We start from the raw sequence: 14,487 nt of genomic DNA, 5'->3' as shown, positions 1-14,487 counted from the left end.
GTGGGTGTGAATGTATGAGTGTTTATGTGTTTATGAATATGTACTTATTTGCTTGTTATTTCCCCTTATTTTTCGTTTTACTTTTTTTTTTTTTCGTCTACTAAAATAAGCTGAATAATCCCCCTTGGCACTAGAGCTGTAAAACGCTATTTGCCAATAAAAAATGTGTCATTGTCATCGTCATTGTCTCTCTCTCTCTCTCGCCCCCTCTCTCTCCCTTTCTCTGGCTCCCCCATTTCCCCTTCCATGTGGATAATGTGGTTATTTATTGTTTCAGTTTTGACCCGGCTTCTGTGTACTGTTTCCTGACCGTTTTCAATCCCTTTGTGATGGGGGCGCTGATGATGCTCAAAGTAAGGCGCTGTTTTATGATCTTTTATCCGATAAAGGTTTGTGTTAAAGTGCAAAGGGGAGGTTACCTACTTCCGGGAGGTTATCGGCCGTAGTTTCGTCTGCTCAGCATGGGCGGATAGTTTGCACAGGACAGGAATGTCAGACCCCTGCCGGAGTCTGCACTAGTTGGGTCACGGTAAGTATGTTATTTAAACGTAATTTTAGATAGAAAATTTCCTTTTAAATTTAGGACACCTTTTTTTTTTTGTGTGTGTGTGTATGTTTCATGTCAAGGTGCTCTTTTAGAACGCCTTTTTGTCTGTGCTTCATGTTAAAGTGCTATTTTAGAACACACTTTTTTTTGTGTGGTCCTTTTCATGTTAATGTGCTGTTTTAGATATTGGAACACCTTTTTGCTTGTATGTTTCAGGTTGTGCTATTTTAGAACACCTTTTTGTGTATGTTCTTCATGTTAAGGTACTATTTTAGAACAACTTTTTGTGTCCTTTTCATGTTAAGGTACTATTTTAGAACAACTTTTTGTGTCCTTTTCATGTTTAGGTGCCATTTTAGTACATTCTTTGTGGGTCTCTTTTTGTTCTACATTTATTTTGAGAGCTTTAAGGAGGCAGTAGTAATGCATTGTCACCTCCATTTGTCAGCATAGTTTGTTGGTACACCGCGAGAAAAATCACCACTCTCTGTGCTTCGGAACTGGATTGGCGAAGGCTGCATTTTGCTGTGGATTGTCAGCCCTTTTTTTTTTTTTTTTTTTACTGGTGCAGTTTGCTTGGGTAGCCATTGGGACTTGTGATCAGGATACGAAGCCTCCGTTTCAGCATGATGTTGGGAACTGTGCACAGTGAGGAGGATGGGCAGGATAGAATAGAATATATCGTTATTACCAAGTGTACCGGGGTCACAAAGAATATTGGGGAGGGGTGGGGAGGTGGTAGTACATAACAAGGTATGAACATAAATCGAAAATCATACACAACACAGATACGGTAGAAATAAGGATACATACAAGTGCATATTAATATAAAAACTTGTGCATACTCACACATGCACGCACTGCACACACACACACACATGCACGCATGCACACACACACACAAACTCTCTCTCTCACTCACACACACACACACACACACACACACGCACGCATTTGAACAGAAGCTGCATATTACATGTGCATGGGGCTGATGACTAGATCTTCAGGTGGATGGTTGCTGATTGCACAATTCTGTTTATCATACTGGATTTGTTCGAGAGACCGGGCATTGACTGCTTTGGGGAAAAAGCTACTGGCAAAGCGATAGGTCAGAGGGCTGGGACTCTGAGGGTTGTGGGTTTGAATCCTGGTGGCGTGTTAGTAGGTGGATTCTTCTTCATCTGCCGTTGTGGGCTGCAACTTCCATGTTCACTTGTATGTGCAAGGGGACTTTTTAGATGTATGACCATTTTTACCCAGTCATGTAGGCAGCCATACTCCGTTTTGGGGGGTTGTGAATGCTGGGTTTGTTCTTGTTTCCATAACTGACAGAATGCTAACATGAATTACAGACTCTTTAATGTGGCTATTTGATCTTTCGCATGCTTATATGCATGGAAGTGGTTCAGGCACAAGCTGGTCTGCGCATATGTTGACCAGGGAGATCAGAGAAATCTCCACCCTTAACGCATCCAGTATGCTGAAGCCGGAGATTGAGCTTGGGGGAAACTTGGATAAGAATCTGGTGCTGTAACCTTTTGGCCGCTGCACGGGTCTGCCTGGTGTGACAAAGAGAGTGACAGCTTTTGGTGTTGGTGTTGCAGGTGGTGTTGCCCTTTGTGGTGGTGACCTGTGTGCTAGCGGGGATCCAGGTGGTGACCCGTATACCTCTGCGGGCCCTCATGCTGATCGTGCTGCTCATGTCCGACGTCATGGGACTGGTCAGTCAGAGATTCACCCTTGTGCTTCCACTTGTGTGCACACACACACACATTTGCATGCATGCACACACATGCGCACACACACACACACACACACATATGAAACAGACATGCATGCATGCACACACGTGTGTGCGTACGCAAAACACACACACCTGCATGCTCAAGCATGCACACATACAAATGCACCTGTGCATGAATACATGCAATTGTACCCATGCATGCACACACATGCGCATGTGTGCACACATGCGCGCACATATGCATCCATGCTGACATGCATGCACAAGCACACCCATGTATACACACATACACACACACATGCACACACATAGGGACATACACAGACACACACAATATCATTAAAGTGGAAATATGTTTTTTTGTGTGTGTAAGAAAGTGTAGAGACTGGTACAGCATTAGAAGCATTTCTTACCTACGGTTGTGGAGTTGGGGTGGTTTTCACGTGTACTTTCCAATACCTCCCTCCATCTCACTAAGTCTTAAGAGACTGGCTGTAAAATAATCTCCAAGGATTTGGATGTCTCTGTTCATACACCACAGTTGATTTTGATTGTTATATTTCACAGGCCATGCTGTTTTTTGGTTTGTTTTTCTTCTTTTTGGCGTTTCATATCTGATTTTGTGGGTGACGTCCAGTTTGACTGAACATTTATCTCAGGGTGGATGAGATTCAAGTCCTTTGTCCAGTTGACAGCCTGGGTTTTCAGGTGACAGTGAGATCAGAAGCTTCATGTTATGTTTTGCTTTGTATGTGTGTATGTGACATAACTTGATCTGCCTGGTGCATGAGGAAGAGAGCTGATATATTATGCTCTGTGTGTGTGTGTGTGTGTGCCAGAATTTTTGTCTTTCTGGTGCTGAGGAGGTGAGCTGTCATATTTTGCTCTGTGTGTGTGACGCAGTTTTTCTTCCTGGTGCATGACGAGGGGAGCTGTTAGATTTCACTGTGTGTGTGTGTGTCTGACAGAACTTTTTCTTCATGGTGCGTAACAAGGGGAGCTGTTAGATTTCGCTGTGTGTGTTTGTGTCTGACAGAATTTTTTCTTCATGGTGTGTGACGAGGGCAGCTGTTAGATTTCACTGTGTGTGTGTGTGTCTGACAGAATTTTTTCTTCATGGTGCGTAACAAGGGGAGCTGTTAGATTTCGCTGTGTGTGTGTGTCTGACAGAACTTTTTCTTCATGGTGCGTAACAAGGGGAGCTGTTAGATTTCGCTGTGTGTGTGTGTCTGACACAAGGGGGGCTGTTAGATTTCACTGTGTGTGTGTGTGTCTGACAGAATTTTTTCTTCATGGTGCGTAACAAGGGGAGCTGTTAGATTTCGCTGTGTGTGTGTGTCTGACAGAACTTTTTCTTCATGGTGCGTGATGAGGGGAGCTGGCTGGAGATTGGGACGTCCATCAGCCACTACATCATCGTCATGTCGATGATCACCTTTGTCATGGTGCTCATGGGGCTGGCTCAGCTCCTCACCACCACCACCCTCAACACACGGGACTTGCGGCGCTAGGGTATCTCGCTAAATTAAGATGTCTTATTTTTATGGTTTGGGTATCGTATCGTTAGTGGGTCACATTGCTGGGGCATTGCATTGTCAGGGTATCACCTTGTTAACTCGCTCCGGACGAATAGTTCTCTCCCTTGCTTTTCCATACAGATGACCCGTTTGTTAGGGTTAGGTAAAAAATCACAAAAAATACAAAACATAAAGTAACTGAATGAAACTCACTACTTGACCCACTGACCCCTGTCCTCATGTCGTGTGAACACCCACTGCTCTCAGAAGCTTAGTCATTATCAGTAGCTTCTTGCTGGTAGCTTTCTTCACTGCAGATGCTTTATCTAGCGATGTCAAAAACCTTCAGTTTGAAGCATTTCAATCACTTCAGCAGCGGTAAAAGCCGCTGTCGTGATCTAATTTGCTCCAAAAATTTCTGCTTTTATCGCCTGCGATACGTATGCAGATTAGCTTGTTGTGTGGGGTCCTGAACTCGCTGTGGAGTGTGTTGTTATGAAATCTCATGAAGAAGCTTTCCATTCAACCCTTGACACGTTCGCAATGCCCGGTGTAGCTGCGATTGTTATGCTACCCCATGAGGAAAACATGGAAAAAAAATTTTAATTTTCGAAACCGCTATAGCGTTCTGTCGTCAGGAATGCTACCTTACATCAGGAACACTATAGTGTTCCATCATCTGGAGTGAGTTAAGGCAGCGCATTATTAGGGTGTCACAAAATTAGGGTATCGTATAGTGTTTGGGTATCACACATCTTTAGGGTATCATATCATTTGGCATCATATCATTGGGGCATTTTGTCATTTGGGCATCACATCATTATGGTATTGTTTTGTCATCACACATCATTAGGGTGTCATATCATATAGGCATATCAGTAGGTTATTATGTCATTAGGGTATCACTTCATTAGGGTATCACACAAAATTCACTCATCACATCATTAGGGTACCACATAAAGTTAGGGTATCACACAAAGTTAGGGTATCATATCGTTAGAGCGTCACACCTTTAGGTGGTCACATAAGGGCTTCACATCTTTAAAACATCACATTATTAGGGCAACATGTTAAAGGGTCATGTCGTTTGAGGGTCACATCATAAGGGCCTTGCTTCATTCAGTGGTTGTATGCTCTAGTGTTTGCTGTTCCAAGGTAGCTGGAAAGGAGTATTCTGTGGTCTGACAATTGCAGAGTAAATTGTGGGAGAAGGTCGTACTTTGACCAGTGAGATTCTGTTTACTAGGGCCAGTGATGAACTTTAAAAATTGTTTTGTCATGTGGTTGGGGGAATGTGTGCATGACACCTGCCTGTATACATGCATCATGTTCTTGATCACACAGAAATTGTGATTGCACATTTTTACAAAAACAAAGAATTAGGTAAATGGAATGTTTGTTGATAAACTCAGGGTCAGAGACAATGTAATCAAGCATGTTTTCCCCAAAGAATTGTCTTTTCTGTTTTTAATGCAACTGAGCTTTACATTTATTTAGTTATTTATTTTAAATATTTCATATTATTTAATGTATTTTGTATTTTTTAATTATTCACATGAGAATATAAATAGAGTGATCTGTATGAGAAAGTTTCCTTGATTTATTGGCATTGTAGTGCAGGGCGTGAGGGCAAAATCAGACCAGGTACATCCGTCCAGCGAGTGTCATGTCAAGCATGGATCATCCACAGCCAGCCTGGCATAGAGTTTGATGTAACTGCCAGCGACGACACTCCACCAACTTTCTACATGTGATTTGCGGATTGTTTGACTGACTTACCGTTTTCACAAACATTTTCAGGTTGTGAATGGAGTTAAGGAATTTCAACATTTCTTGTTGCTGGTTTAACATATCTAGTGGCAGTCCCTAGTTAGCCCAAGCTCTGGTGACAGGGTTGATGATGACTTAGTATGATGGGTGTGTGTTTTGAGTATCTTGTTGGTGCCATTTGTTTTCATACTGGTGCATAATGGAATCTCTGCAGCAATACTGTGACCATTCCCTTTATTTCCTTGTGTGTGTGTGTGTGTGTGTGTTTTCTTGTATCAAAAAATATATTCTTCCATTCAGACTTGTTTTCAAAAACCAAATCCCAATTCTTTACAGGCTTTTGGAAGTTTTGGTTTTCTGATTTTTATTGCACTGTAGAAATACTTTGTTTCTTATGGAGCTTTTATCATTACAGTTTATGCTTCATTAAAGCCAAGTCCATTCTGATCTTTGTTTCCCCAATGCTATATTCTTTCCTCTTAAAAAGCTTTTAAATAAGTTTACACAATCAAAGTATTCCAACACTGGAAATAAGTATCAGTTTTATATTGAAATTCATAAATATCCTATACGGAACGCGAAAGAAGAAGAATATCCAAAAATCTTCCGTTCACTTTCACATGTTCTTTTGTACAATAAACATCTTTTCTTACCCAGTCTTCGAAATACAAGACTTTGCCATCTGTCTTAAATTTAATATTTAAAAAACAAAGGTTCCATCAAAACATCTTGCTCATCATGTACGTCCTCCAACTGTTAGTACAATTGGGCCATATTCCTGTATCATTTCAACTTCTGGGCATTCTTTTAACAATAATATAGTTTTCGATTTTGGATGATATGACAAATTTTAACATTTTTTCAGCCATAGTTTTAAAGATTTTATGAATGATAGAATAATTATGTGGAATATTTATACCCCCATTTTGTATATTGTGCACTGCTTCTGATCTTTCACCTCTTTTTTATCCCAAATTAAAACACATTTTTTGCAGTTCTTCAATAGTAATCCAGTAGATTTGGAAGTATAATCCATAAGTAAATTAACTTAGATAATATTATCGATTTAAGAACTACTTTTCCTAAAGGTGTAATAGATCTTTATGTCCGTACATTTTTAAAAATTTTTTTAGTTTTATTAAACTTATCAGTTTCAATTAGTTCTACCATATGTTACATATATTTATTTCCTTGTGTCTGTGTGTGTTACATGCCATATTAGCCAGTTATTCTCAGGTCAGATGTGCAAGTGTTTGATCGAGTTGAAGTTTGAGGATACTGAAATGTTTGTTGCGTAAGAATGAATAGTGAATAAAGGCAACTGCTGTGTGGAACACACTGTGATTTTTAAATTATGTGTGCGTATGTGCGAGTCAGTATTTTGTTTTGTGATAAAAGGTTAGCTGCCAAACAAGCATGGCTGTACTTAATTCTGTTGACCAATTTTCAGATGGCTTGTGTTTGTATCTGCATCTGTTTAAGCTTTGTTCCAAAGACTCAAAGACTGGCAATGGATCAAACGTCATTTCTGTGGTTTAGCTCTTCTACAATTTGATTTAACATGGGATACACCACAAATCTATTGGCATACCATAAAAAGTGAATTTTTGCCATTCCTCTGACTTTGCAGAATGGCTGAAAACATTCGTAAGTTGGTGGGAATGCAGACCATATGACCGAACTCCTTACACACAGACACACCAAATGCTCTGCAGACAGACAAGAGTGTTATAAACAAATTGTTACTTTTATTTAATGGATGAATTATCAAACCTTTCACAACGAACAATAGAAGAAATGGGAACACTGATTCACAGCCAACCCCTTCAGGAAACATGTCCCAGTCACACACGACACATAGCAGAGAACCTCAAAATGAGATCTATGATTTCTTTGACACCCACATGGCCAGACACCCTCAGTCATTTCCGTGAAATGGTACTCGATCAACTCACAAATCAACTGGTTTTAGACAGCAAACTGGCAAACAAATCAACTATGAAATCACCAGCTGTACAGAACACTGACGTAATTCTTGCAAAGAATGGCATCAACTGGAGTTGTAATTGTTTTACATGGTCAGAAAATCATTAAATTATATGATACTTCTTCAAACTGGTACTTGTGTTTCACCAGGTAAGCATACCACAGATTTTTCACAAAGCACTTCATATTGCTGTCACAAAAACACACATTCAGTAAACAAAAATTCATCTGACATGCACATACCAGCTTTGCTCTCTCTCTCCCTCTCTCTCCACAGTAAACAGTAAAACCATTCAGTCCATTGTCATTCATCCAAAGGACAACATTTTCACTTCACGATATAATAATCAAAAATAGCGTTGGACAGTAGTCGTGTGTTTTCTCCCAACACATCAGTTGTACATACATGCACAAAGATTAAAAGAGGCACAAATCTGTGCAGTCCAAAGACAAATGCTGTTTTCACAACATAGCGAGACAAGAGTGGAACTACCACATAATATATATAGCATATATATATATATATATGTACTAATCTACTGTCATACATCATAATATCCAAGCATATGTGATGAGATTGCAATGCATATTTCACTGTGGTTCTTTTTGAATCTATTACCACTGAGGGTTGATGATGCCCAGGTTTTCTGTCAGGTTTTCTTTCTGTACAGCGGTTTCCTGGTTGTGACCACAGTGAAAATCACAGTAAACAAGGGGCTGGGTGGACACAGCTCCAATAACAGACAGGCGAAACAAGCCCTCAACATGCAGCCCAACCCAATATCAGTGCATTCATTTCACCTTGGGAACAATGGATAATTTGCTGAGTACTTTCATCATCCATCATTATTCATTCTCCGTTTCATTTGCCCGGAAAGTCAGTTAATATTGACTTGGGAGTTGCAACAGTTTTGTTTATGTTTTTCACTGTGCAACCTGTTGAAGAAAACTCTAAATGAATGACATGTCATGAAATTTCAGTCTGTACAGGATGCATACATAGGGGAATACACATATTCTGTGTCTACAACAATCGCCAGTCTGATAACTGACCCTGGGAGGTTTTTACGAAAGTATGCCTGTCTAAACAGCTTTGATCAGTGAACTGCCAGTGGGTAGCACAACAGCCACAACTTGCATTAAGAAATCTGAACCACTAACTCTGGAGTGTTGGCTCTCAAGTCAAATGTGACTGAGCCTCTTCAACCACATCCACCAGAACATGACATTGTTCTCCATAGTTCTGATTTTCTGTGTGTGTCAAAAGTAACATCATCAATTCCCTTACTTCAAACTAGAAGATTTTGACAAAGGTAAACCAAAACTACAAATGTCCTGTTACTCTACAGCACTGTCACACCTCTACTTATGTAACCCCCTTGTTTCCCTGAAACACACAGGAGTAGTTGGAGGTGTCGAGCAGTGGAGAACATGACTGCAGATGGCACTGATAACCAAGTGTTGTGTGTCTTCTTGTGGCTTGTCCTGCACAACCTTTAGTCACAAAACAATACTGAAGAGAACCAGTGCCTGGCGAATTTTTCTTCACTCAGCATCACACTGTACAATGTTATGCTTTGTTTCCTGCTCTCTGAAAGCCAAAACTGTTTGGAATTAAAATCTGGGACTCAGAAATACTGATTATTGAAGTACTGTAACATTTCAATTAAAAAAAACCAAACCAACAATGCTGTAAATCAGTTCAGTTACTGACCTACTGGATTGCTCCTATTTGCGTAGCCTTTCAAACCCTGTGGAACAACTAAAGTATTCCCTTTACAATCTGACCTGTCAGAACACTCAAAGTCAACAATTACAATTCATTAGAACAAGGTTTTTCTTCTCCAAAATCATAACAAAACTAGCAGGAAAAAACTGCTTGAATAAATAAATAATGGCTTTGAAATTACACAGTGATGTCTTTATCCACTGACACATTAAACATGATACAGGACTGAGCAAAAGAATTGCATCAAAGACCAAACACACCCACCGCTTAAAGAGTGATTCCATAGACATCATCTGCAATCAGAACCACCACCCCCCCACTCCCCCTTCCAATTATGTAGAACAATCAAAGCAGACAGGACAAGAACATAATGACCCTATTTCTCCATCATGCTGGAATGACCAGTTTTCATGTAAAACATACCACAAAGACATCGGCTACATAATTGGCAGAGAGTAAAAGAAAGCAAACCCGTTTGTTTGCCTTGTAAACAAACAGCGTGCTACACAAAACACCGTGAAATTTTCTTCCAGCACAAGTTCAACAGCAACAAAGTAAGAGAGGTAGACAAAGCAGCTGAAAGAGACCCGAACAGACAGACAACCCAAACATCAAATTTTCCGGTTTTAACTGGACAAAAACAAAAAACAAACAAAAAAAAACAACAAACCGCACTGTTATCAGAGTGAACACACCTGAAACCTCCTCACCACACTAATCCTTGGTTAACAAATCCTGTCGATCTGGTTGACATGATCTTTGACTGTTGTGGACTGTGTTGCTGTCTGGACAGTTACCTATTCACTGGGCTTCACAGCCCAGTCCCTCCCTTTATCCTCCCGTCACATCTTCTCTGCTCCAAGACACTCTCTCTGTTGAACAAACAACTTCACCTGCCTACAAGGTACTTCAATGCTGATCTCTGCCAACAAGCCTAGGATTTCCAACTCCATCAAATCAAACCTCAACACCAAGATCCCAGCACTAAACAACCAACCTCAGGGGGGGTGCAAGCCAGTTAGTCAAACTCGACTCTACGTGACTGCCAAACAGCTTCCTCACCCGCTGTCATTTCCAGTCTGTCACCTCCAGTCTATTCATTCCACATCATCTTTCCAAACCAACTAACTGACCTTTTCACATTATCCTGGTTTTTCTACGGTTTTAAGGGCTGACTGGCATTCAGTCCCACCTGGGTGATAGTGTAAGGAACATGATTTATCTCTGAACAACAGTTTAACAATATCCTGTCTGGATCTTCCGGTCATGTCAGCATTCAACGCTATTACATAGGTCACCAAATGGCAAACGTTTGCCACAATTCAAAAAGAAAAACAAAAGGTGGATTTCTTGCACTGATCGATAACTATGTTCATGTATAATAAATGGAACAGTAAACTATACTTTCATTTCCTTCATATATAACTCAAATCAAAATAAAAAATACTTCAGTAATCCACAAAGTAAGTAAATATATAATTCATTACCAGAAGACACAAATAAAAACAAAAAAAATATATGCAGATTATAAAACAAATAAAAAGAACATTTGGTTGCACTGCATTCTGGTGACATGCTTTCCCAGGCAAGAGCAATCCAAAGTTTCACACAGAAAAGCTGCGATTGAATGCAATATAATTCAATATATTGTACACTAAAGGTACATATAAACCAAAACCAGATCAAGTGATCACGTGGATTCACTTTCACTCCAAACAATTGAGGCAATGTAAGAAAAAGCCAGTAAGTAAAATAGGAACTAGGAGCAAATAAACAAAACCAATATGTATCAAAGATAAACAGACAAAAATAGAAAATCTGAGATAGTTTGCTTGAAGATATATAAGTGAATGGACTGGACAGACAAATGTTGGACAATAATAAAAAATAAAAAAAAATTACAAAGAATGCATACGCACAAATAAAAGAAAAGAAAAATGTTGCAGTGCAAAATTTCGAGACAGGGGGTACAGTTTATTTTATATTGTAAAAATACCCACCCCTTTCCCAGGAGAATCTCCAAAGCTGAATGACATGTAGAAAATCTCTGGCAAGAATGGAACCAGCAAACTGACAACAATCTCTCCAATCCATCCCAATCTAATGAGGTTATTCTGACTGTAGAACAGATGGTCAGAGACTTTGTCAAGACAGATGCAAAACAAAAACAACAAAAAAAGATGTTGAAAACCTGTGTGTTCTAAACATGGACAATTTGTAATCCCCACCCCCCACCCCTAGATTTTTAGATTACCTTCTGGAAATGCGTTTAATAACCAAGGTTATGGAGATTTAACATATTTCTACAAGTACAACTAGAACCGCTTTGATCCACAGGGCCTTTTACCTTTTTTCCTCTCTTTTTTTTCCGAAAATGATCGGCCTTGACAGGCTGATCAATGACAGAACTGAGAGAAATGCTAGGGTTTTTTGGTTGTTGTTTGTTTTTTTTTGTGTTTTTTTGTAATTGTTTTTTGTTCCTTTTTTTTTTCTTTTTACACTGCACTGACACCCATGTTATCGCCATTGCCACTCTCATACTGTAAATCATGTACCACGCCTCCATGCAATGTTGTTGTCTGGAGACGAGTCCTCACTGGGAGGACGTACACAAAACCATTACAGTATGATCAGAATGGTTTGGGGACACATTTAAAATAAGCCTTGTGATAAATGTGTTGATGATGCTCAATGTGGCAGACTGGACCTTCTGGGTTTTTTGGGTTGTTTTTTTTCAATAACAAAAAAAAAATCAAAGTAACATAACCCACTCCTCAAGAAAGCAAACATACAAATGCCTTGACCTCAACACTTGCCATTTTCAAACTTAGGTGTGGTTTTTTTATGTTGCCTTTTCATCAGCTGTTGTGCTACAATCTCTCTTTTAGAGATATAGTATTCATATATTTTGCAATGGGTGACAACTTCTGTACAGCACTACCAGCCACAGATGGGGGATGACCGACATTACCCCTAAGCAAACCCTCTACTGCCCTCCCTTCCTATGGAAATGTGTGCAGAAGTGTGTATTGGCATCAGCAAACAGATGCACTCAACAACCACTGAACACTGTCAACACAAAACCTACTGACAGTCACTCACAATATATGGGCATCTGCAAACAGATGCAGCCTACTATCACTTGTCACTGTCAATACAAAAACCGACCGACGGTCACTCACACCCCACAAACAGGCCACTCACGCCCTGGAGGAAAGTGAAGGAACCTATTGGAACCTTACAAGTACTTTTGTTATTTCTGTGCCCTATCTCTTTCCCTCGTCTATCTGTTCTTTAAGCTGATCAGCCCAACAATTCCTTGGCCGCAGTGGCATCTGGTGAACATGAGGTATATTGCATATCGATGAAAAACGTTCTCTTCAACCTTTCAACGCATGATAATAAAACGTCTCCAGGATCACACTTCATCATTCAACACCAAACAGTATTATTCACAAAATAGGAACATAATAAAAAATATAAGAAAAACACTTCCTTACATATCATTGCACCTTATGAGGTTCACAAGCATGCACAATTCCTTTACAATAATACACAAACATAAAAAAATTTTTTAAAAAGCATTCGCAATAAATAACAATACAAACCAAAAAGAAAAGTGTAATGAGCCACGTGGACCAACTCTCTCATGACCGGAGACCCCAGACCATGGAACCAGTGCGGCAATCCAGTGACCGTGGCGTGTGTGAGGCTGGGGTCTCCACATGCATGCTGCCCTGCCCTCACTTCTCTCAAGTAGGGGCACAGAAGGTCTGTCTGTGAACTGTCCCTCTTCTAATGCCCTGACCCACTAACCTGGCCATGGCCCTCGACCCACAAACCGGGGCCAGGCCCCAAATATCCATGCACCTTTTCTGGTTTCCTTTTAACCTCCACATCTGACCCAAATCTGATAACAGCTCACAAAATAAACAAAAAGTTAAACAAAACAAAACAAAAAGCTAAGGATTTTGCCACTGACAAAAACAACAACACACACAGCAGTGCTCTAGTGGATTGGAATCATCCTTGCCCTTGTCCAATCCCATTGTTATCCCTACCCCTTTATCCTTACTGCCCATTTTCTCTGCAACAATGCAAAACAAAACAAGCAGACAATACAAGACAACAGACCCTCAAGCTGCAGTCTGGTCGGTCTGAGGAGATAAACCAGTACTTGCCTTGAGTGCCGAGATGTGTCCTGCCAAAGAGGCGCACACCAAAACCTGCCTCCTCGCTCCCCCTTCCTACTGAATCCCCCCTCACACACACACACGCCTCTCTCCTGTCCCAAACTTTCTATTCCACCCCCCAGCTGTCCCATTCCCTACAAGCATCATCAAGCAGCCTCTCTTATCAGAACCCTCCAGTCCCACCCCACAAGCACAACATTCTCCATACATCCACAGACATGCACATGAAAACCAAAGGGAAATGCGCTGAAGGTTTTGTCTGCGCGCCCAACATCCAGAAACACAAACATCCTGACGTGTGACGATGAACACGCCGGCCTTGCCCTGCCAAGATAGCTGACCGACAGCAGGCAGCAGACAGCTGCAGCGTCAGCGGCACAGAACACGCAACTGGATTCTCCTCAGTTCTGGTTTTGTCCACACACAGACTGATGCACCAGAGACCATCCATCCCACCCCCCCTCCACCCCCCACTTGTTGAGCACTGGAAGATCCCCATCACCACCACCCCCAACCCCGTAATGCCCATGTCGGTGCTGAGTACAGGCACATGGCCACGCACCCTGGCCCTAGCTGTGGAGGGGGAAGGTTTTAGTTGGTCCGGGCAGCAGGCAGAGGGTTGATGTAGAAGGCCACTGCGTTATGGTCGGAGTTATCGTCACTCACAAGCATCGCCACAGTCTTTTTCCAATAGGAGAAGCTGATACGAGAACTCTGAAACAACAAACGTTCTGCATATGAGACAATGCAAAGTCAATCACATTAAAGAGATCACCAGTAACATTCTAAACATGATAGAGTACACGGTCAATCACATTAAGAGATCACCACAGCTAGGAAACCCTCAATCCTTTTGCACACATGTGCAACTAGGAGAAAATCACACTCCACAACATGCTGAGACATGATCATCTCAACTCCTCACTAGGCCAAGGCACATTACTTCCAACCACTAACGCTCATCACTCTTCTTCAGCCTGTACACAGTTAAATAATACAAC

At 40.9% G+C, this 14,487-nt stretch overlaps 2 protein-coding genes across 3 annotated transcripts in view; one reads left to right on the top strand and one right to left on the bottom strand.

Moving 5' to 3' along the window:
- The window catches only part of LOC143300206 (GPI ethanolamine phosphate transferase 1-like), a 50,710-nt gene extending 43,798 nt beyond the window's left edge, over positions 1-6,912 (top strand). The window contains exons 29-32 of one of the 2 annotated variants that reach the window (XM_076613771.1): positions 278-353; positions 2,152-2,268; positions 3,638-3,803; positions 5,424-6,912. In XM_076613771.1, coding sequence (XP_076469886.1) covers positions 278-353; positions 2,152-2,268; positions 3,638-3,802 — 358 coding nt within the window. In that variant the 3' untranslated portion in view covers position 3,803; positions 5,424-6,912. Of the gene's footprint in view, positions 1-277; positions 354-2,151; positions 2,269-3,637 lie in introns of both variants that reach the window. The other variant, XM_076613770.1, reaches the window with a different exon arrangement.
- A 394-nt stretch (positions 6,913-7,306) lies between these two features.
- Positions 7,307-14,487, bottom strand: part of LOC143300750 (short transient receptor potential channel 4-associated protein-like) — a 40,538-nt gene continuing 33,357 nt past the window's right edge. Inside the window, exon 22 of the mRNA XM_076614656.1 lies at positions 7,307-14,200. Coding sequence (XP_076470771.1) covers positions 14,078-14,200 — 123 coding nt within the window. The 3' untranslated portion in view covers positions 7,307-14,077. The remainder of the gene's footprint in view (positions 14,201-14,487) is intronic.

Source organism: Babylonia areolata, chromosome 26 (assembly GCF_041734735.1).
Source record: "Babylonia areolata isolate BAREFJ2019XMU chromosome 26, ASM4173473v1, whole genome shotgun sequence".
Lineage (NCBI taxonomy): Eukaryota > Metazoa > Mollusca > Gastropoda > Neogastropoda > Buccinidae > Babylonia > Babylonia areolata.
Note: the sequence above shows the minus strand (reverse complement) of the source record. Positions and strands in the feature narration are given on the sequence as shown.